Source organism: Doryrhamphus excisus, linkage group LG15 (assembly GCF_037039965.1).
Source record: "Doryrhamphus excisus strain RoL-2023G ecotype Guam linkage group LG15, RoL_Dexc_Guam_v1.1, whole genome shotgun sequence".
Taxonomy (NCBI): Eukaryota; Metazoa; Chordata; class Actinopteri; order Syngnathiformes; family Syngnathidae; genus Doryrhamphus; species Doryrhamphus excisus.
Genome location: NC_136371.1, coordinates 4,638,949 through 4,662,926, shown reverse-complemented (window position 1 = coordinate 4,662,926; position 23,978 = coordinate 4,638,949). Strand labels below are relative to the sequence as shown.

Below are 23,978 nucleotides of genomic sequence, written 5' to 3'. Positions count from 1 at the left end.
GTAGGTCTGCACCAAGAAGACCGGCGTTGTCTGGTAATAGAGAACACTGGAATTCAGCATGTTGCCTAGCAACAGTGCGAGCAGGGTCAGGCGTAAGCGCAGAGATGGAGGGATGGCTCTCGCAAAAAAAAAAAAAAGGGGGGGGGCGCCTAACCTTTCATTTGTAGCATTAAACAGAAGCCACAGCTTTAGGCGACGGCCATGCTTGTTGTCTGCTTCTAAAGACGCCAGTCAGTCGCAGCCAAGGGACGTTGGCACGCCCTCTAAAAAATACACCTGTACCTGTATTCTTGATGTTTTTATTTCACAGTCCCTCCAGTATTTCGGTTTTCTCCCTTTTTTTTTGTACATATCTCCCCTCGCTTGTGATAAAAAAGAATTTCTTTGAACTTAATAATGACTTAAATTATTGAATCGATTCTGTATTTGCTATGACCATACAGTACACTATTTTCCATCGTCAAAGCTTTATTGAAATAAAAATATTCAAAGTTCATTTTTTGTGCCTTTTATTCCTCTTGATGCCGACCTCCTGTCCCCCGCCCCACCCTCGATTGAGAGAGCCTTTAGTTTCGCTGCCCCCTTTGGGACTCCCTCCATGCACCCACCTGTAATTGTACTAGCCTGTCCACCTTTAAGTCTAAAGTGTAAAAAGCCATCAACTTGTCTGTTTTATGGATTTGTGGCTTTGACTGCATCGCTTGCTTCATTCTAAAGCTTTTAAATAAAACGTATTATTATTATTAATTTTCTACCGCTTATCCTCATGAGCAGGGGTCTCAAACTCAATTTACCTGGCGGCCACTGGAGCTAGGGTCTGGGCAAGACTGGGTCGCATCAGGTTTTAAAAAAAAAACAACAAAAAAAATGCATTTATTAAAAACAGAAAAATGAATAAACTTTGCTTTGGTTCCAATTTTCTACAAGAAAAGCTCTGATAAAACATTCCACTGTTCTCAAATATCTTAATTTTTATTTTTCTGCACAAAATAAGATGAAAAATAAATAAACAAATCAAGAATAAAAAAAATCAATCAGTAATAAATAAATATAATAATAATAATAAAACGGCAAATAATAAAAACTTAAGAAACCACATATAGTTGGTGGGTAGACAAATTATTTTTTTCAGATTAAAATGAACAAAGCATTATTAGAGCCCTGTAGACATGACAAAACACGACTATAGTCACATTTATACTCTTTTTATTTACAACATATTGCGCAACTGCAGGGTCTTGAGACACATGCTAACTCGCAAACTAGAGAGCTAGCGACCTAAACGGTAGCCTTCAAGTTATTTCCTTTAAACTTAAATAGCCAAAAACTTACCACTTCCACACGGATAGGGAGGATAACTATTAACAGTTATTTAACCTTCAACATGAACATAAATCAAACGTAATAATTTTTTCTGGGTACATGATACCATACAGCATCCATATTAAACTTGCGTGGGCCGCATTAACATTAAACTTTCATACCAAGGCGGGGGCCTCAAACTAGTGTCCTGCGGGCCACATTTGGCCCAGGTCTCCTAGCTGTGTGTTCTGCACGCTAACCACTCGACCACCGTGCAGCCTATTATAATTCTTGAAGCACCTTTTATAATCAAATTGGAACAAAGGATTATTTGGGTACATCTAAAGGCACTGAAGAGAAAAGGCACCGATAGCAGCGTTATGTCTCCAACAAAACTGATAATACAGTATATTCTTCCCATGTCAAGGTTATGACAGCCTTTTATAAATGTTGCAATCTAATGAAGACTGAGACAGCAATCTTGTGTCTGCGGTATTGTGTTGACTGCCAACTCATTCCTATTAACCTTTTACACTCCATTGTATGATAAAACCAGTCTTACATGAAATTCAGACAGCGCAGGATCAACCCTTCCCCCAATACACACACACACACACACACACACACACGCATATGCATACAGTAGTTTTTTTTTGCATTTATGATTTCATTTGTCAGTTTAGTGTTTTTCACAAAAGCAAAACACAATTAATTGGTACATGTGCTAAAATTGATAATGCACACTTTTCTCACTGCCAGAAGAAGGTAAGACACAATAAATAATAATGATGTGTGTTAGGGGATTTGATTGGCGGTCACATAGCGTGTGACATCAGGACTTCGAGTTTGAATATAATTTTTTTTTTAATTTCAGGGATTATTGTTCCTGTTGTGAGATGGTTCAAAAAGCATTTTGTTCTGGCAATCAAGTTTACTGACACTTAGTGACCAACGTAGAATATTCAATATCATCAGAACGTCTTTGAATGTGTCTTTTGAATACCGTATTTGTAGTGTAGGTCATTTTGTGATATTTATGTTTGAAAATGTTTAATTTAGGCAAAGAATATGTAACATTTGCTTAAAGGGGACCTATTGCGCTCTTTTTTTAATGCCCTTTGTGTGAAGTTGTGGGCTCCTATAGAGCAGCAACACACAATAACGAACAATTTGGATTCAAAACCCACACAGAAACCTGGGAGTTTTTTGGCATCATCATGGATGACACTGTGAAAAGAAGCTGCAAAAAGACGATGGTGGTTGGATGCTGGAGCCTATCCCAGCCAATCACAGGGCACATATAGACAAACAACCATTCACACTCACATTCATACCTATAGACAATTTGGAGTCGCTAATTAACCTAGCATGTTTTTGGAATGTGGGAGGAAACCGGAGTACCAGGAGAAAACCCACGCATGCAAACGCTACACAGAGAATTGAACCCTGGTCGCCTAGCTGTGAGGTCTGCGCGCTAACCACTCACCCCGTCAGATTTGTTTGATCAAAAAGTCAAGGGTATTTCGACTTTACACTTTCTACTAATACTAATACTGTTTTTCATCGCAAATTTATCAGATGTGTTTTCTGGTGTTTATCGTGGCTGATAACATGAAGACACAATTGTTATGTTTAACTTAAAGGCACTGCGATTGTCTGGCGACCAGTCCAGGTTGCCCGCAGTCAGCTGGGAAGTCAATTGAAGAAAGAGGTGCATAATCTGGAAGATCTAGAAAGCTTTCCGTTGTTTGTTATTGTGTGTAGCTGCTCTATAGGAGCAGACATAAATCAACACAAATAAAAATACCTATGTACATATAAACATACACATGTTCGAAAAGGGAATGGGAAGAAGTCAAGACTTATCTAGTCCCACCCCCCCTAACCACCCAGATTCCAACCTCATCCCAATGAAACATATATTATTCCTTGTCTACCAGAATGAAAACCCCACATCCAACCACCCTCACCCAGGTTACCCGGAGAAAACCCACGCATGCACGGGGAGAACATGCAAACTCCACACAGAAATGGCCGAGGGTGGAATCGAACCCTGGTTTCCTAGCTGTGAGGTCTGTGCACTAACCACTCGTCCACCGTGCCGCCGTTCTGCTGCCATGCAATACCTTATTGTACATATAACCAAAATGTGCAAAGCCCCCATTGAAGAGTTTTTTTTATGTAACCAACTATCTGTCCTTTGTTTTGTCTTCCCTTTAAATTGTGTCAATGCTTATCACGGCCTCGGCCATCGCCCATCGCCATCTGTCCGTGGGACATGGGATGTCGTGGCTGAATGTTTGGCATTCCTCACTTATCACACTCAGGATACGGTGATGACTCATGGCCTCCTTATTATTAACAGAAGAGGAGGCGAGTCGCTTGTAAGGATCTGTGCTGCACCCGCACTCAGATTAATGTCATCTCTTCTCGGTTCAAACACTGATTCAACATCAGGAACTGGTAGTAGCGTATGACTTGTTCTTATCTGTTTCCGTTTTCATGTCACATTCAAGAAAATATTCTGCGTGTATCTCTGTACATCTGCGGTGAGGTATAGTATCTACGCTTGAGCGTATAAGTTCCAATTCATTAAAAAAATATATCGGTGTTCATATCTTGGGCTGCACGGCGGTCGAGTGGTTAGCGCGCAGGCCTCACAGCTAGGATACCCAAGTTCAATTCCAGCCTCAGCCATCTCTATGTGGAGTTTGCATGTACTCCGGTTTCCTCCCACATTCCAAAAACATGCTAGGTTAATTGATGACTCCAAATTGTCCATAGGTATGAATGTGAGTGTGAATGGTTGTTTGTCTATATGTGCCCTGTGATTGACTGGCGACCAGTCCAGGGTGTACCCCGCCTCTCGCCCGAAGGCAGCTGGGATAGGCTCCAGCACCCCCCGCGACCCTCGTGAGGAAAAAAAGCGGTAGAAAATGAATGAATGAATGAATAAAAAAATATATCGGTGTTCATATCTTGGGCTGCACGGCGGTCGAGTGGTTAGCACGCAGGCCTCACAGCTAGGAGACCCAAGTTCAATTCCAATCTCAGCCATCTCTATGTGGAGTTTGCATGTACTCCGGTTTCCTCCCACATTCCAAAAACATGCTAGGTTAATTGGTGACTCCAAATTGTCCATAGGTATGAATGTGAGTGTGAATGGTTGTTTGTCTATATGTGCCCTGTGATTGGCTGGTGTCCAGTCCAGGATGTACCTCGCCTCGACCCTCGTGAGGAAAAACGGTAGAAAATGAATGAATGAATTTCTATATAATTATCATTCCACATACTCATCTGTCATTTGTGTCATCATATTTTATCATTGCATTATTTGATAAACGTGCATATCAATAAAGCTTTTGCAATCCAAACTGGTATCATAGTAGTCATGTTTTCCCATATTTAGGCATAACTACATTCACCACAAGGGGTCATCCCATACATACAGAAGCAATCAAAGCAATCATTGTTGAATTTCAGTGTCAACTATTGACATTTTTATTGTTTTTTTTGGGGTTACCCACCGTCACTCAATAAACCGAGAACCATCAGTGAAATGCAGTCTGATGTCTGTCACCATAATACACCTGCGTCATTACATAATTATCTTCTGATTACACCACAACTAATTATATTTGAATCAGTCAAAATAAAGATTAGTCCCACAGCAAGGTAACAATGTATACACTACATAAACATTGGTTTTCTAATATCCGTATACCCAAAGAGCAAGCCAAAATAAATGTATTCCTTCTTTATACAGTAAACCTCAGATATATCGGATTCAATTGTTCCCACTGGTTTTGTCCGATATAAGCGAAATCCGTTATATGCGTATACCGGAAAATGTCCGTTTTATGTATATATCGGATTTATATCTGTTATAAAAAGGCACTTCCTTGACTATGTTTCCAATGTACCTGGACTGGGCAATGAAAAGAGACGTAAGGTAATGAGAATTTAACTTTATTGGACTCTGAGCATAACAAATTGTTAATTAAGCTAGGCCCTGTTACGCCCGTCAGGCCTACGTTATTTCCAATAGTGAAGTTAAGATCTCATTCACTGCTGTGCTAGTACAGTAAAGTCTCGTTATATCGATATCGGTTAAAACGAACTACTACTTATTACGATACTATTTTCATTTCCCGGCAAATTTCTAGTCTTTTATGATATAATTAGCTCCGTTAGTACGATACACGGTTATTCTGATAATCCGGTTACTCGGATGCCCTTTTCATCATCGCCAGCCAATTTGGTCTGCTTATATCGATACAAAAGCAGCTTAAATCAATCTTTGCTTAAGGATTTCAATACCAAAAAAGAACACGGCGAACGGCTGCTTTATTTTTCACACCTCCACCACCAGAGTGCAGCACACACAGCGGAAAACACCCGTCCCTCGCGCCTACCCCTCCGCGTGGCAACACCTTCCCTATCGATAGTTCCGGGGTGAATTATGTCCCGGTAACCGGTAATCACTACAGCGTAAGTTTATTTTTATTTACTGTAGTACAAAATGTATTGTAGTACAAAAGCATGCTAGATACGCAATCCATGAACTCAAGGAGAAAATTACATGCCATATCAAAGATCCGCCCACTTTTAATGCAGTTCGGCGCAGGATCGGATATATGGATAGTCCGGTTATATCGGTATTTTTTCCGACTCCCGAGAATATGGATATAACGAGACTTTACTGTATTATTGACGTCACTCTCTTTTATATTTGTCCTAAATCTGGAGCCAGGAGAAAGACACGATGCGGCCATCCGATATATGCGAGGGAAATTGGAACGGGACTGGAGATTTTTTCCGAAATAGGCAAAATCCGTTATAAAAAATCTGATATATGCAATGAATTTTTATTGGATCGGTTCTTTTTTATCTGTCCGTTGTGAGCGAATTTCCGATATATCCGAGTCCGATATATCCGAGGTTTACTGTAACAATGAAGTAAGGCCCTATTTTCCTGTCATGAAACCATCCATCTTTGTAGTAAGTGAGTGAATAATCAATCACCAAACATTCAACTCATCACGCACATTTTGGATGGTAGAATATTGACCCGGACTGCAGTTAATCCCATCGATGTTTTCCAGGTGAATCGGCATGACAAAGGCTCCTCCAAAATTGTTACCTTGTATATACGCCACCTGTATGGACCATAGAGAAAAATGTGAACTACATATTTGAGTCCCATTTGTGTCCCAAATGATGACTTTATTGCAACAATACCGAGATGGCTTATACCTTTGTGGTTATGGTGCTGATGCTGTCATAGCTCACCCAAACACTGGGATGCTGGACATCACACACCTGGAAGGAAGAGTCACATATTGACACTTTGTATCCTCTGTCATTATAACAGAAGATGGTGCTGATCTCATCTGTTACCTTGTAATAGGTCCCGAGACCTGGAATTTGAGTTACTCCTGGGTCAACAAAACTGGGGAAAATGCTAAAATCTTCTCCATAAGCTGCAATTCCCAAGTTTAATTTATGCGCCGGTGCTCCCTTCAAGAGCAAGGAATCCATTGCAAATTTCTAAAATATGGGCGAAACAATCAGGAAAAAGAGAAGAGACACTGATGCCATCAGTTGGACATAGAGATGTACGTAGTTGCAGGAGCTGGTTGGTACTGACCGTTTGCTCAAAAAGTGAGTTGGCGGGGAAAATGTCAAATTCTGACGTCCTCACATTCAAGAAGTCTACGTCACTGATCAAACAGAAAGATTCTTACTGATCAAAAAAAGCAGAAAATTATACAAATGACATTTATATTTACTTGGCAATATTGTCGACCTGAAAACTAGCAGCAATGACTGCTGGGGTAGCGGAAACACTAGCAGTGAGCAGTAGATCGCCGTTTGAAGTCAAGGCCTGTCGGAGGTTCTATGCAAAAAAAAAAAAAAAAGCATTGTGAAGTCTTGTATAAACATATACAGTAAGACATAACTTACATTGATGAGTGTTGCGAAGTCAGAGTCCATATTCCATGTCAAGAAGATGTTCAGCCCATCAAACCCATATTGCTCGAGGGTATCGATTATGGACGCAATAACAGTGGTGGTGCTTGCTTGTGTGCTTATCATGTGAGGAAAAACAAGTGCTCTTTACAAACAACAAAAATTGCACAAAGGACATTTTTATAATATTATTATATATAAACTTACATATCATTGAGTTGCATCAACCTCACCTCCAGAAGCGTTTTAAGTCCCGGATTTCTGTTGGCCCGTACATGTTTACTAGTTAGTATAATTAACATATGCCTAACAACAAAAAACTACACAACAAAATCCTCAGCAAAAAGCTCTGACCTGATCTTTAGAGTATCGAATTCCTGAAATTTTTGTACGTGCTGTTGGATGTCACGTATTCCTGCATTGTCAATGGTGACAAAGCTATAGATCACATGAGTACACAGAAATGGATCGACGAGGTTGGAAATATCAAACAGTGTGTTCTGCAGTTGGTCGCCCGTGCCGCTGTTAAAGTGACACACCAGTCTGTCGTTCGAGCCTGTAAATGAGGAAGCAAGGTGTTTAAGTCACTAAATATATAGTATATGTATAGACCAGGGGTGGGCAAACTACGGCCCGGGGGCCACATCCGGCCCGCCAAGTGTTTGAATACGGCCCGCCCAATCTTTCCAAAGTATTTCATTTAAACTCAACATACAACCTGGCATCATGGCCTGAGCCAACCTTTTGATGGTTTTATCAATTTATATATTTTGTATTTTTCATTCTTTTTTAATAGATTGTGTCTGCAGCTACTATACCAAAACAAATTCCTTGTGTGTGTTTGATCATACCTGGCAATAAACCCTTTTCTGATTTTGATTCTGATTCTCTGGTTTGTTTATTTATTTATTTTTATTCCAGTTTGACCAGTTTAAGGTGTAACATTTCGCTTCGGGCCCTAATTTGGTTAGAGTATGCACAGATGGTATTGAACAATACAGTATGAATACGGTGTGGTATAATCGATTTTGGAGAATAAGTGCAATTTGAAAGCGATACCTGTAATTTTGAAGTACTTACCCAACTGAGCGGTGATCACACAGAGACCTTCAAATGACATACTTAATCAGAAATGTTTTCATTTGGTTTCTTTAAAAGCAAAACCATTTCAGATTAACCTTGACTAAAAATATTTCTGTACCTTACCTGCAAGAAGAATTAGCTTGAGCATGTTGTTGCTGTAAAAATGAAAAAAGAATAGCTATGAGTAGCCTATAAAACCATAAACTACAAAATGCAGAAAAAAGTAAAAATGTTTTCCTTACTTTAGGATAGAGATGGTGCGTGGAGATTTAGTCAGTGACTAAAGAGCAACTGGAACAACTAAAAAAAACAGAAAAATATAATTACAGTATTGCACAATAAAAGACAATGACACATTAGCACAACACATTTTCTGCAAATGTTGCACTTTAGAGTTCAGCTTCTAAGGCCGTGTTAGTTTTCCCTTTAATTTTAATAATTCTACAAAGAAAATGCATAAACGGACCTTACTCCATAATGCATAATGAATAATTCGATAGATATTTTAGCTCAAGTTCAATGTCATTAATTCAATTGTCATTTCACTTACCATTAAAGCAAAAATATTTAATTGTCTCTCTGTGCTAATGGTTTGGTGACTAATGGTCCGTCATTATTTATACTGGTTGATAGGGTGTGTAACTTGGCTGCATGTACCAGCATCTATTAGGCTCAGCGTTCTTGTCATTACAATTGTCATCTGGGAAGTATCATCTTGCAAGCGTGCATGGATTAACTGGTTAAGGGACTTTTTTTCAACACTTGAGATGTTTGTTTGATGTTTGCATTGTTGTATAATAAAAAGCATCTGACTCACCTGATCTTCATCTATGAAATAGACCATTATGTAATTAAATTGACTTCACAGCGCCACCTTGCGCTGCGCCACCATGCGCTGCGCCACCTTGCGCTGCGCCACCTTGCGCTGTGCTGCGCCACCTTGCGCTGTGCTGCGCCACCTTGCGCTGTGCTGCGCCACCTTGCGCTGTGCTGCGCCACCTTGTGCTGTGCTGCGCCACCTTACGCTGCGCCACCTTACACTGCGCCACCTTACGCTGCGCCACCTTACGCTGCGCCCCCTTATGCTGCGCCACCTTGTGCTGCGCCACCTTGCGTTGCGCCACCTTGCGCTGTACTGCGCCACCTTGCGCTGCGCCACCTTGCGCTGCGCCACCTTGCGCTGCGCCACCTTGCGCTGCGCCACCTTGCGCTGCGCCACCTTGCGCTGCGCCACCTTGCGCTGCGCCACCTTGCGCTGCGCCACCTTGCGCTGCGCCACCTTGCGCTGTGCTGCGCCACCTTGCGCTGTGCTGCGCCACCTTGCGCTGTGCTGCGCCACCTTGCGCTGTGCTGCGCCACCTTTGCTGCGCCACCTTGCGCTGCGCCACCTTGCGCTGCGCCACCTTGCGCTGCACCACCTTGCGCTGCGCCACCTTGCGCTGCGCCACCTTGCGCTGCGCCACCTTGCGCTGCGCCACCTTGCGCTGCGCCACCTTGCGCTGTGCCATTTTGCACTGCACCACCTTGCGCTGCGCCACCTTGTGCTGTGCTGCACCACCTTATGCTGCACCACCTTGCGCTGCGCTACCTTGCGCTGCGCCACCTTGCGCTGCGCCACCTTGCGCTGTGCCATTTTGCGCTGCGCCACCTTGCGCTGCGCCACCTTGTGCTGTGCTGCACCACCTTACGCTGCGCCACCTTGCGCTGCGCCACCTTGCGCTGCGCCACCTTGCGCTGCGCCATTTTGCGCTGCGCCATTTTGCGCTGCGCCACCTTGCGTTGCACCTTGTTGCTATAAACATCTAGCGCCCTCCCTTCTCAGTGAGCCGAGTCACCATTTTACATGTCATCTTTACACGTCGCTGCGGTAAGGACGCTGCATTGGGGTCGGGGTCAGGAGTTCCCCCCCAAATATAATGGAATGAATGTATTCCACATGGCTAGAACATATGAGAAAGAAATAAAGTACTGTCTGTGATGAGCAGTCAGGGAAAGCATAGCCTCCCCAGTCATGATGAAAAAAAAAACAACAAATAACGATAACATACAAAAATACAAACACTTGTCTGTTGAACCTTATTCTAAATGTATTTTTTGTATGAGTCCAATTATTTCAAAAACATTTTCGCCTTTTTCTTGTTGTACTTTTAATAAACAACCAGCATTGTCATAAAAAATCAGTGTCTCACCAGACATAAATCTCACCACATGTCAGCGGTGACACAGTGAACACAAACATTCATTAATTGTTTGTTGTGTAACTTAAAACTGGAACACACACCCAGTTACACACCCAAATGCTTTGCGTGGAAGCAGATTGTTTTGTAATGTCACATTGAGTCACCATTTTCTCATCCTTTAAAGAATACAGCTTCAGCTGTTTATGTTATAAAGTGCGGAATAGCATCGTGGTCAAATATTTACATGCTATTTTCAAATGTGCAATTTTGTGTATAGTAGTATAGCGATGCTCATATTTCAGCCCTTTGTTTTGAGTTGTGGACTCCTATAGAGCAGCTACACACAATAACCAGTACACAAAGCTTTATGGTTCTTCCAGTATCTGCACCTATTCATTTTTATTTCTTTTAATTTTGTGGTTCCGTGAAAAAATCTGTTTTTGGAAAGGTTTTTTTTTTATATAAGGCTTCACTAGGAAGGTAATATTTATTTGATTTATAAATTTGCACTAATGAATCTTACAACATTTTTTTCACAAACTGAAACAAAAAGTGGGCGGCATGGCGGTAGAGTGGTTAGTGTGCAGACCTCACAGCTAGGAGACCAGGGTTCAATTCCACCCTCGGCCATCTCTGTGTGGAGTTTGCATGTTCTCCCCGTGCATGCGTGGGTTTTCTCCGGGTACTCCGGTTTCCTCCCACATTCCAAAAACATGCTAGGTTAATTGGCGACTCCAAATTGTCCATAGGTATGAATGTGAGTGTGAATGGTTGTTTGTCTATATGTGCCCTGTGATTGGCTGGCGACCAGTCCAGGGTGTACCCCGCCTCTCGCCTGAAGACAGCTGGGATAGGCTCCAGCATCCCCCGCGACCCTCGTGAGGAAATTATGCCACTTATGTTGCACCCCTCAGTACGTCACCTAGGAAATGTATCGGGTGTACCAGGTCTCTCGATCGAAGTCAGCTGGGATAGGCTCCAGCTTACCCGAAACCCTAGTAATGAGGCATAGAAAATAGATGGATGGATATGGAAACATCATATTTGTATTTGTAGACGTGACTTGATCCCACCTTTGTTAAGAACTACTATCTGTAATACTCAGGTACTGTGTACTCACTAGACATCCTCTTGTTTTGGGTGGGAGCATGTACGTATATCCACAGACAGTGCCACGACCCTCCCTCCTCCCATCACTGAACCCCACCCCTCAGCTTCCACGGCTTGCACAGCCGCAGTCTGCACCGTCTCCTTTTTTCTCTCAATTCTCTCATCATCATCATCATCTTCACCACCATCTTGTCCAAACCGAGAGAGCAGCTGCCACAACACCCCCTCCACATTTCTCCATCCTTTCCCTCCTCGCCGACATGGATGCAGGATGCTTGTTACTCAGTGCATGCAATTGCAATGAATGGCAGTTTTCCCAACCATTTTCCCAACCAATCACCACTGTGCCTCAGCGCACAAATGAATAAAGTATCAAAGTATTGTTACTTTGATTTGAGGAGCTATTATTACATCTAAAGCTAGAACAGAGGGGTGGGGAGGTTGCTGGAGCCTATCCCAGCTGTCTTGGGGTGAGAGGCGGGGTACACCAATCAGCCAATCACAGGGCACATATAGACAAACAACCTCACTCACATTCATACCTATGGACAATTTGGAGTCGCCAATTAACCTAGCATGTTTTTGGAATGTTGGAGGAAACCGGAGTACCCGGAGAAAACCCACGCATACACGGGGAGAACATGCAAACTCCACACAGAGATGGCCGAGCGTGGAATCGAACCCTGGTCTCCTAGCTGTGAGGTCTGCGCGCTAACCACTCGACCGCCGTGCCGCCCTAGTTCCCCCACATTGTGATTTAAATTCATTGGCCATGAATCACATCACGGAAGGCTTTCAATGACTTAAATAACACTAACAATGCTAACAAGCTAAGTTTTATAGTCATGAAAATCACAAAAAAAATGCTATTATGCTCATGTTAACATTCCAGCAATGCTAACATGCAAAAGTTAGCATGCCTGCACCGACCATAATAGTGTCTACCTATGAAAATGGCTAAAAATGCTATTATGCTAATGTTAGCATACCAGCAATGCTAATACCTAGCATGATAGTGCAAGGTGTTCATATAGTATGGCTCCATGAAAACGTCAGAAAGGTAAAAATAAACCTCTCCAAAGAAAATTTAAAGTGCTCAGGATACCAAAAAAATGTTTAAAAATAACAATAACAGATAAAAGTACACAATAAAGTGTTTTTACCATACTGCTATCATCTGCCATTAACAAATACAAGTAAAATTAAGATATTCCTGCACACCGATGGACACATGCTAATGCTAATAATCAATAACAATAACACAAAAATAACATTCACTAACATTGTGTTGTGATGAGTAGTTATTAAAACATTGTATACTGTTACTAAAGTACATATATATTTCTTTTTTCAACATTTACATAACAAGCACTGTCAACTGGAACGATATAAATTTTGGATGCCAAAAGTGCATCAACTTGACAAAGAAGCAACACGCACCAAACAAATCACCCACAACAGGTATGTTGTTTGACTGCCAGTGATTGACACAAACATTTATATGCCAAGATTGCAGGATAAAGACGGGAAACAAGTTTTTGTTTGGTTCGTTTTGTCTTCTGGGTTTTTGACTATTATTTCCATCCACGTCAGGGAGGAAAGATACTGGAGAGGTACCGTCTTACTGTGTAAATAATGGAAAGTTATATTTTGATTGATGTAAGAAATGCACTGTAATGTTTCATATATTTGCCCAAATAAAAAAAAAAATTGCAATTTGACTAGGCGGCACGGCGGTCTAGTGGTTTCCAGGGTTCAATTCCCACCCTCGGCCATCTCTGTGTGGAGTTTGCATGTTCTCCCCGTGCATGCGTGGGTTTTCTCCGGGTACTCCGGTTTCCTCCCACATTCCAAAAACATGCTAGGTTAATTGGTGACTCCAAATTGTCCATAGGTATGAATGTGAGTGTGAATGGTTGTTTGTCTATATGTGCCCTGTGATTGGCTGGCGACCAGTCCAGGGTGTACCCCGCCTCTCGCCCGAAGACAGCTGGGATAGGCTCCAGCACCCCCGCGACCCTCGTGAGGAAAAACGGTAGAAAATGAATGAATTAATGAAAAAATTAAATATATATATTTTTTTAATCCAAAAATTGTTACAACTATAATGCTGAAAATGGTAATATTAATAATGATTATAATAATGGTGATAATAATAACAATAATAATGGTAATAATGATAAAGATTATAACAAAAAATAAAGATTATAACAATTTTACATTTTGATTGATGTAAGAAATGCACTGTAATGTTTCATATATTTGCCCAAATAAAATAAAAAACAAAACAAAACATGCAATTTGACTCTTGAATACGCAGTACAGATAAATAAATAGATATTAGCAGTTCTCAATGGTGTTACAAATCTCTCAAGTCTCTAAGAGTGTACATGACAGGAAATAACTGAGAACCACTGGATTAGCCTAACATGGATGTTTTTTATGCGGTGGAGTATCTGGAGAAAACCTTTCCAAGCACAGGGAAGGACGTGCAAACTCTGCAGAGATGTTTCAACACAGATTTGAACCCACATTTCCTGTGATACGGATGCGCTAACCGCTATTTCGTCATGGCTGCTGTCTTAAAATCCAAGTATTGCTTATTCCTTTAACTCAAGTGAAAAAGTAGTAACTGGGTTAAATTACCTCCAGATCTGGGACAATTTTGGGATATCAATGGATGTGTTAAAGTAGGCCAGCAATGCCAGCACATTTGACACATTTGATATATAAACTATTGAACTAGCCAGATGCTAGTCATCTGTACAGTTATGTCATTTCAGCTCTTTCCTAGATGGATTGCAGAATGCAGCAAAAACTCATCCTGGATCTGGAGATGGAACAACCTTTTTGGCGGAGAACGTTACAGTCTAAAATGGATGCCATGCCCCATCTCATTGCCACACAAGGGCATCATTTATCAAAAATGGCAGCGCAAATAAAGAAAAACACTCCGACACACGCAGTCAATGTAATTTAAAAGAGCGATCCAAGCCACAGCGGCAGACATGCAAGAAAAGAGTCTGATGGTGGGGGGGGGGGGTGGTTGCAACACGATGCTGGCTGCTTACTGATTAGCTATCTGCGCTGACAAATATATCACATTCCCTCATATCCTCTGCCTGCACACACACATATATAATAGCGCGCCGTGCCACAGCTGCACTGACATCATCATAACTCCTGTAAGGGGGAATGGGGGGGCTGTACATCAGGCTCAGCTGGATGGAAAGAGACAATCTCCAGAGTGTCATCATGTGGTTCAGTCTCAGAGCCACTCTGATGTCTGATATCCACATACTTGGGTTCGACCGGGCCGCATGCTCTGCATTCATTTAGGTTTATCTTTGCCTACTGGAAAGAATTAAATCCATAGATTTATGCAGTATTGAGACAAATCAGACATTACCAGAAAGCACATATACCTCACCGCAGCTATAATAACTGTCTTATTCTTCGTCCCCTTATTAATTCACATTGACAAATCCACTTCTCTAGATTCAGTATATGATTTAATGTATAAATGTGTATTACCTCAAATTCACACCAGACGCGTATTCTGTATTTCATGTCCATGTAGCGTTTTATGCATGTAAATTTAAAAAGCTCAATTCACATGAAAGGTGTGAGTGTAGCGTCATGTATCCCCAAAGTTACAACTCGGTAATACAACAAAACAAGATATATACGTACACAGACGTAGCATTGGGTACTCGCAAAACAAAAGGACGCATGATTAATTTACCATCAATATTGTTGATATTGAGCGCCATGCCTTTTCTTTTCTTGTGTTATGGGTCATATATAAGGTTATGGACGTTATGCCCCCATGCATCAATTTTCTATTCCTATCCTATTTGGGTAGCGGGGTATGCTGGAGCCTATCCCAGCCATATAGTCATATATTTTCCATATAGATGAGGCACAAATAGACACATAATCATTGACACGCACATTCATATCTATGGACAATTTGGAGTAGCCAAACTAACAACCTCACATTTTTTAATAGATGGATCCCAATTACGGCATTATAACCTCGCTGAGATTAATTTGTTTTCTTGTGTTATAATGCACGGAAAAGGTGCAATGTCTATACTAACACAAAATGTCTGAAATTATCTCTTTTATCCATTGAGCTACCCCACTCATGTTGATTTTATTTTCAGAGCCATCAAATTAAATGACAGTGTTTTATCTTCAGAAGGGTGCCTTATAGTTCTCTTGATCTTCTGCAGGAGGGGATGACAAGTCCAGAATATGAATGCATCAGTCAATCTGCAGTTGAAAGAAGGAAAGACGTTTTGTCATAGAAAGTCTTTTTTTAATATTATTATAATTATCATTATTATTACTATTATTATTATTTAATTGTAAATAATTAATACACGTGGCTAACCTACATATTCCAGATCATGCTAACTGTGTACCCGCAAATCAATTTATTTTACGTAAAACGCGGGCGCCACCCTGTGGCTCGAGATGAACGGAAGCAGGAAGTTATTTTTGAACAGGCATTTAGGTATTGAAATATCAGGTGTGTCTAATTTAAAGAGGCCCGTTGTGCCTAATATCGTTCGTAAGCTCTTCCTCCAACCCATTTTCACTGGAGAAGGAGAACACATTTGTCTGCCGCATTTGGAGGAGCCTTCGTGGACTTTCTAAATTGGACAGCCTTCGCGCAGCGCGATGACGTCATGCATCTTCCCATGACTGCCATGACTGCCCGGAGAGTGGCTTGCCGGGAAATGTAGTTAACAATGGTTCTTGAAAAATCTGGCTGTTGCTTAGAACTACAATTCCCACAATTCTGTATTGACTCTCCTTGCATGGAGCGTTATGGCGTCTTGCTGTAACGTACATTAAACGCAAGTGTTTTGTTTACGAGGCATCACGGTAAGATAAACACGCAGAGAAATATTTAATGACCGTTTGTTTTGAACACTCCACTGAAATGAAATCGCAGTGTTAAATATTTGTGCAGTTAATCGATGTAGAATTAGCTCGTTGCTAAGTTGTTAGCTTACTCAAGATTCACACTAGCCATTCAGTCGAAGTGCTCACCATGTACTAATCCAAAAGCTTTGTACATCGGAACCTGTTTTTTTAAATTTGTGGATATTTATTGTGGGTTAGCTACCCGAAGCCTCGTTTAATCTTTTTTAAAAATGAGATGCTCGAAAGTGATGTACAGCATGTACACGGCATCCCATCTGTATTGAAGTGAATTGCGTTTATTGTTGTTGTGCAATGCTGAATTATACAATCAATTCACCGAGGGCAGTTTAGGAGTTTGGCGTCTTATTGTAATTTGTCATTCTTGATCAGCTTACTAGTAAATCAGCAAAGTAAAAATCCCATTCTAATATCCCCTCGCATGAAGACACCACAATAAGTATAACTTACCACACTAATGGTATGCATGTTCTCTTTGCGCTTGCAGATGGCAGCCGATTCTTCAGATAAGAAAGATGCTGAATCCTCAGGGACCAAAGACAGAGAGCGGAAACGCAGTCGCTCTCGGGAGAGAGATCGGAAAGTATCACCTATACGCAAGAGGCGTCGATCTCGGGAGCGTAATCGCTCTAAATCTATAGAAAGGTAACCTCATTACAAAAATGCAGCACTTATTCCATTTATTCATTCTGTTCCTGGTTTTGGTTCACCTTGTCTCTCGTCACAAGTCATCTTGATTTGTATTTTGACTTTAGGGACCGTCGCATGAAAGATAAAGATAGAGAAAAGGAACGCGACAGAGACAAGGAGCGAGACAGGAACCGCAAGGACAGAGACAGTCATCGTCGCGATAAAGACCGCATCAGGCGCTCCAGGTACGTAACTCTCAACCATAAACTCTCAGATTCATACACAGGACTGAGCAAATTATGAAATAATATAATAGAATGTGAATGGTAATTCTAAAGTTCACCTCGCTGTTTTGTTATTAAGGAGTCTTTCACCAAAGTCAAAGGATTCCAAGATAAAGCGAGAGAAGGACATAAAAACAGAGGAAGAAGAAGATGACAAACAAAAAAAAGAAAAGGTGTGTTCTGGGTGAACATTTAGTATGATATATATTTTTTCTTTATTAAACCTGTCGTCATTCATTTCAGGTGCAACCGCTGTCTTTGGAAGAGCTTCTCGCCAAGAAGAAAGCAGAAGAGGAAGCAGAGGCAAAAGTGAGAAACTTTCCGATGTCCGCTTTATCTCTTGTTTTTATTCATTTCTAACCTCACCTCTTTATATCTTTGTCCTTTTTCAGCCTAAGTTCCTGTCTAAAGCGGAGCGAGAAGCGGAGGCTCTGAAGCGTCGTGAGCAAGAGACAGAGGAGAGGAGGCGGCTGATGGAGGAGGAGAGGAAGAAGAGAAGAATGTTTCAAGATATTGGACGAAAAATGATGGGTGTGTGTCATTTTCTGGTTGACTAGGCCCTGGGTTCATTTATGGTTTGTTGCAATTATAGAGGTTTCGGTGCTAAGAGGTAATGTGTGTTACAGAGGACCCACAAGAGAGGGAAAGACGAGAACGAAGAGAGAGAATGGAGCGAGAAAACAACGGAAATGAAGAAGACGACGGGCGTGTGAAGATGAGAGAAGAAAAAGACAAAGGCAAAGAACTGCAGGCCATTAAGGTTTGTGAGCTGCGGTGGTGATATAAATAAACTGTGCCATTGCTGCTGTTAAAGTAAGTTTATTTATTAAGTAAGTTTAATTATTAGTCGTTATTTACGCTTTACAGGAGCGTTACCTGGGTGGGTTGAAGAAGCGCCGCAGAACACGTCACCTGAACGACAGGAAGTTTGTTTTCGAGTGGGATGCCTCTGAAGACACGTCCGTCGACTACAACCCCATGTAAGTCAAAGCCATACAATAACATCCTATTCAGAGTCGGTTACCGGCGACGGGTATTCCATCAATGTGATGTTCCCACAGTTACAAAGAAAAGCATCAAGTGCAGCTGTATGGACGAGGCTTTATTGCTGGCATTGACCTGAAGCAGCAAAAAAGAGAACAGTCGCGTTTCTATGGTGACCTGATGGAGAAAAGACGCACAATGGAGGAGAAGGAGCAGGAAGAGTGAGTATTTCAGAAATTACTGAAATTACTGTCCGGACACTCATCCATGCTTGTCATCCATTCCCCAGGACGAGACTAAAGAAGATGCGCAAGAAGGAAGCCAAGCAACGCTGGGATGACAGACATTGGTCTCAAAAGAAACTGGATGAGATGACTGACAGAGACTGGAGAATCTTCAGAGAGGACTACAGCATCACTACCAAAGGAGGAAAGATTCCCAACCCCATCCGCAACTGGAAGGAGTACCAACTGCCGGCACACATCCTGGAGGTCATCGACAAATGTGGCTACAAGGTTAGCATATCAGCCAACATGTTGTTGAAGTGGAATACTGACTGTTATCTTCTATAGGGTGTGTCTAACTGATAATTTAGTATTTTACTTTATTATTACCACTGCATATTGCCTACTTACCTTGAAGCAGCCCAACATACATTATGCATTATGCATTACAACATATTGCGCAACTGCAGCGTCTTGAGACACATGCTAACTCGCAAACTAGAGAGCTAGCGACCTAAACGGTAGCCTTCAAGTTATTTCCTTTAAACTTAAATAGCCAAAAACTTACCACTTCCACACGGATAGGGAGGATAACTATTAAGAGTTATTTAACCTTTAACATGAACATTAATCAAACGTAATAATTTTTTCTGGGTACATGATACCATACAGCATCCATATCAAACATTAAACTTTCATATCAAGGCGGGGGCCTCAATCTAGTGTCCTGCGGGCCACATTTGGCCCGCGGGCCGCGTGTTCAAGACCCCTGATGTATACCATTGCTTTTGGAAAGAGAAAAATTCCTCATGTAAACGTGGTTATTGTTGTCTAGTTCCCATTTATTTGGGGAAAACTGGCCTCAAATTGCATCAAAGAGGTGTTATTGTGTTTGTATTCGTAATATTAGAGTCCATCTGTGAATGTATTCACTTGTTCATAATTCATTTTCAACATCTTAAACATCCAGGACCCAACACCTATTCAGAGGCAAGCCATTCCCATTGGCTTACAGAACCGTGACATCATCGGTGTGGCTGAGACTGGTAGTGGTAAAACAGCCGCTTTCCTCATCCCACTCCTCGTCTGGATCACTACCTTGCCAAAAATTGACCGGTAACGTCATAATGTGATGTTACAATAAACAATCTTGGTTGTTTTTCTTTGTGACACTCATGTTCATGCATGGTATCTTATTCATGCAGGATTGAGGACTCGGATCAGGGTCCTTATGCTGTGATCCTGGCCCCGACTCGTGAGTTGGCGCAGCAGATCGAGGAGGAAACAATCAAGTTTGGTAAACCGCTCGGCATCCGGACCGTGGCTGTAATTGGAGGAATCTCTCGAGAGGATCAGGGTTTCCGTCTCCGGATGGGCTGTGAGGTGAGAGGCTCGTTTGACTGATTTGCGTGCAGAACGGAATCAAACAATACGTGGGGATTGGATGTCGATTTTCAACACACGTTCCAACAGATTGTCATTGCCACCCCGGGTCGTCTGATCGACGTATTGGAGAATCGCTACCTGGTCCTGGGCCGCTGCACCTACGTGGTCCTGGATGAAGCCGATCGTATGATTGACATGGGCTTCGAACCTGACGTCCAAAAAATTCTGGAGTACATCCCTGTGACCAATCAGAAACCAGACACAGAAGAAGCAGAAGATCCTGAGAAAATGACGATGAACTTTGAGTCCGGGAAACATAAATACAGACAAGTACGTCACTCTGAATCGTTCATGTTGTTTCGATTCTTTACTTGTCTTTTCACTGATTCACTGTTTGATTCCCGCCTTGCAGACCGTCATGTTCACTGCCACGATGCCTCCAGCTGTGGAACGACTGGCCAGGAGCTACCTGAGACGTCCCGCCGTGGTATACATCGGTTCCGCGGGCAAACCTCACGAAAGAGTCGAACAGAAAGTGCTGCTTATGTCCGAGGGAGAAAAGAGGTCAGGCTTACGGAGACAACACCTGGCATCCCAGATTTTGCTGCTGCTGACTTCACCAAGACCTGACACAACAAATGTTATTTTTGTGGTGTAGGAAGAAGCTCCTGGAGGTGTTGGCGCATGGTTTTGAACCACCAATCATTATCTTTGTCAACCAGAAGAAGGGCTGCGACGTGCTGGCTAAGTCTCTGGAGAAGATGGGCGTAAGTAGTCGTAGTTTTTAGTTTTGACCGAAAACAAGAAAAATAGTTAACAAAATGTAATTTAAAAAAAAAGAGTTAAAAGGCATACATATCAAGAATGTCATCATAATAATAGTGACACACTTGACTTGGCATATGATACATTATAGAAGAATTATATGATATATTGAACGCAACACACATGTACACATTCTAAGATGTTATCCATATTTCAAGGTTTGTCACATAAGTGAAAAAAAATGACTTTTGCTCTTTTTTCCCCCCTTTTTCCTGAAATAACTGCCGTGAAGTTTCTTCTCATTATTCCCATCATATGTTATATTTATTATACTTTCCCCCATTTCCAACATCTGTTTACTTTTTTTTTGGTTTCTAATATTAGCTGGTATCGTTCATCTTTTGTGTGTCTCAAATAGACCCAAAGATCTCAAATTTGGACCTATCAGACCAAAGCACAGATTTCCACCGGTCTAATGTCAATTTCTTGTGTTTCTTGGCCCAAATAAATCTCTTCTGCTTGTTAAAATAAAAATAAATAAATAAATAAATAAAATAAAAAAATAAAATAAATTTAAAATAAATTAAAAATAAATTTAAAATAAATTTAAAAAATAAATTTAAAAAATAAATACATTAATTGAATACATAAAATCAATAAATAAAACAAAAAAATAAATGAATGAATAAATTAATGAATAAAATAAATAAACTTAATTAAATTAATTAAATAAATAAATAAAGTTAAATAAATAATTAAATACATAAATACATACATAAATAAATACGTAAATAAATAACTACATAAATACATGAATAAATAAATACATAAATACATGAATAAATACATAAATACATAAATAAATACATACATAAATACATACATAAATAAATACATAAAATAAAATAATATATAAAAAAAAAAGAAGTAAGCTATGAAAATAAATGTGAGTAACACTCAGCCATTTTAATTTTGTAGAAGTCGCTTTCTCAAGAAAAAAACTTGTGACTTCTGATATAGCCAATTTACACGCAATCTATGTGATCGGTATAGGCCGACTTTGCTCATGGATGATAATCGATATCATGTTCATGCAACATTTTGCAGCCATTAAGAGATTCTAATCTGTCCTTCTCACAGTACAACGCTTGCACGCTGCACGGTGGCAAAGGTCAGGAGCAGAGAGAGTTTGCGCTCTCAAACCTTAAGGCCGGAGCCAAAGACATTCTGGTGGCCACGGACGTGGCCGGTCGAGGTATCGATATCCAGGATGTGTCCATGGTCATCAACTACGACATGGCCAAGAACATCGAAGGTAAGCGGCCATCTTTTTACCTTTTATGCCCTCTATGGACAACTGTTATAATAGTAACTGCAGTAAATGTTGCTACTAATGCACAAAAATGTGTATGTGGTAAAATAAAATCCCACCAATCACCCTCACTCCTTCCCCCCCAAAATCCAGATTACATCCATCGTATCGGCCGTACGGGTCGTGCTGGTAAGAGCGGCGTGGCCATGACATTCCTCACCAAGGAGGACTCGGCCGTATTCTACGACTTGAAGCAAGCCATCTTGGAAAGCCCCGTGTCCACCTGCCCGCCGGAGTTGGCAAACCACCCGGATGCTCAGCACAAACCTGGAACCATCTTGACCAAGAAGAGACGAGAGGAGACCATCTTTGCCTAACAACTCATCCCATATACACAAGACTTTTTTTGTGTGTGTGTGTGTTTACGAAAGTGAAAGTATGTAAAATTGAACATGGAGTCTACATCAGGTAAGAATTTGGAAGTGAGTAAGGATTTATGCAGATTATAACCATCTCTCAATGACCACATTATGATTTTTTTGACAAGAATCACAGCTGTTTTTTTTTTCCTAATGCATCCTTTCACTAAGTTCTGATGCAAATATAAACATTTGTAGGAAAAGACCAAGTACTTGTATGTTTTTTTTTTGTCAATGACTAAAATCTCTATAGGTTATGAACTTCAAAATAATTTTTTTTTAGATCCAAATTCATCATAGCGATGAATGCAATGATATGAAGTAAGGATACACTATCAGGAACAAGAAGGTGTTGTTTGTCCAGTGCTGTTTTTTGGGCATTTAATGCAAAATAATAAGTTTTTTTTTTAACAGCATGACTAAAATATGTATATAACCATAATATTTTTCTTTTATATGGTTAAATACTCATCACATACATCAACAAAATGAAGCCAAGCCATTAAAAGTACATAAAATGTCATGTTTATTTTTATTGAAGTCATAATTTTTCTTAGCCGTGTGTAAATCTATTTTTCAAATAGAAAGCATCCTTTACAGCATCAGGCAGGAAATGTCTCACTTTGTACACCTTTTGTACTTAAAGAGCGGGAAGAGGCGTGTTGTCACGCTAGCACGCTGTCTGGTGGATACAGGGTTAGATTTAGTGCAGTTATTGCATTACAAAGCAACCATCCCCAAAAAACACATTAGTGCAATATATATTTATATAGTATCTATATATATATTTTTTTTTTCTACGCACACTAACGAGGAAGTCCAGATGGTGTAAGGCGTTTTCATTTTTCAATGTTAGGCTTAGTATTGCATACAGAATAACACACAGGAACTAAATAACCTTGTAAAAATTGTGCTTCATAAATTGGAAATCAACTTCAACTGCTTCATCAGTTGTTTAATAATTGGTCCACTTGGAAAAAAAAAATAAAAATAAACATACTCCGGCAAAATAGAATAAAAGCTAAATTGTAGAACTAAGACATGCAGTAGAGGGACATCATTCGTTCCATCTGATCTGGGGAGTATTTTCAGTGAGTTTCAAAGTGCGTTAAAAAAAAAGTATCCAGCTTAACTTTTAACTGCTGGTAGAGAGTAAGAGTGCTGTTAGTGGTAAAGTGAAGTAGAAGCGCCCCGACGACGACGACGACTTATCACTGCAAGACAACGGGCAAAACCGGAAACGATGCATATTACAAAAAAAAAAAAAATACTCAACTTTAAAAAGAATCAGAATGCATGCACAACTTGCATAGAATGTTTTTTTTTTCTTTTTTCTCACTCGATCATGCTGATTTTTTTTTTGTTTTTTT

At 40.7% G+C, this 23,978-nt stretch overlaps 2 protein-coding genes across 2 annotated transcripts; one reads left to right on the top strand and one right to left on the bottom strand.

The window, feature by feature from the left end:
- Positions 1-4,693: 4,693 nt before the first annotated feature.
- Positions 4,694-8,942, bottom strand: LOC131104716 (chitinase-3-like protein 2). Its single transcript, XM_078796586.1, has 12 exons — positions 8,909-8,942; positions 8,601-8,658; positions 8,482-8,513; positions 8,356-8,382; positions 7,630-7,831; positions 7,483-7,536; positions 7,270-7,393; positions 7,095-7,201; positions 6,953-7,025; positions 6,703-6,852; positions 6,559-6,624; positions 4,694-6,461 (listed from the first exon to the last, which is right to left on the bottom strand). Exons 3-12 carry the CDS (start codon positions 8,504-8,506, stop codon positions 6,324-6,326), a joined length of 966 nt encoding a protein of 321 aa, XP_078652712.1. The 5' UTR covers positions 8,507-8,513; positions 8,601-8,658; positions 8,909-8,942; the 3' UTR covers positions 4,694-6,323.
- Positions 8,943-16,425: 7,483 nt separating this feature from the next.
- Positions 16,426-22,610, top strand: ddx23 (DEAD (Asp-Glu-Ala-Asp) box polypeptide 23). Its single transcript, XM_058051046.2, has 17 exons — positions 16,426-16,544; positions 17,092-17,249; positions 17,360-17,479; positions 17,598-17,691; positions 17,762-17,827; positions 17,911-18,049; positions 18,145-18,278; positions 18,386-18,498; positions 18,580-18,723; positions 18,792-19,017; positions 19,697-19,842; positions 19,932-20,109; positions 20,200-20,442; positions 20,525-20,676; positions 20,771-20,879; positions 22,018-22,192; positions 22,343-22,610. Exons 2-17 carry the CDS (start codon positions 17,092-17,094, stop codon positions 22,564-22,566), a joined length of 2,421 nt encoding a protein of 806 aa, XP_057907029.1. The 5' UTR covers positions 16,426-16,544; the 3' UTR covers positions 22,567-22,610.
- Positions 22,611-23,978: the final 1,368 nt, after the last annotated feature.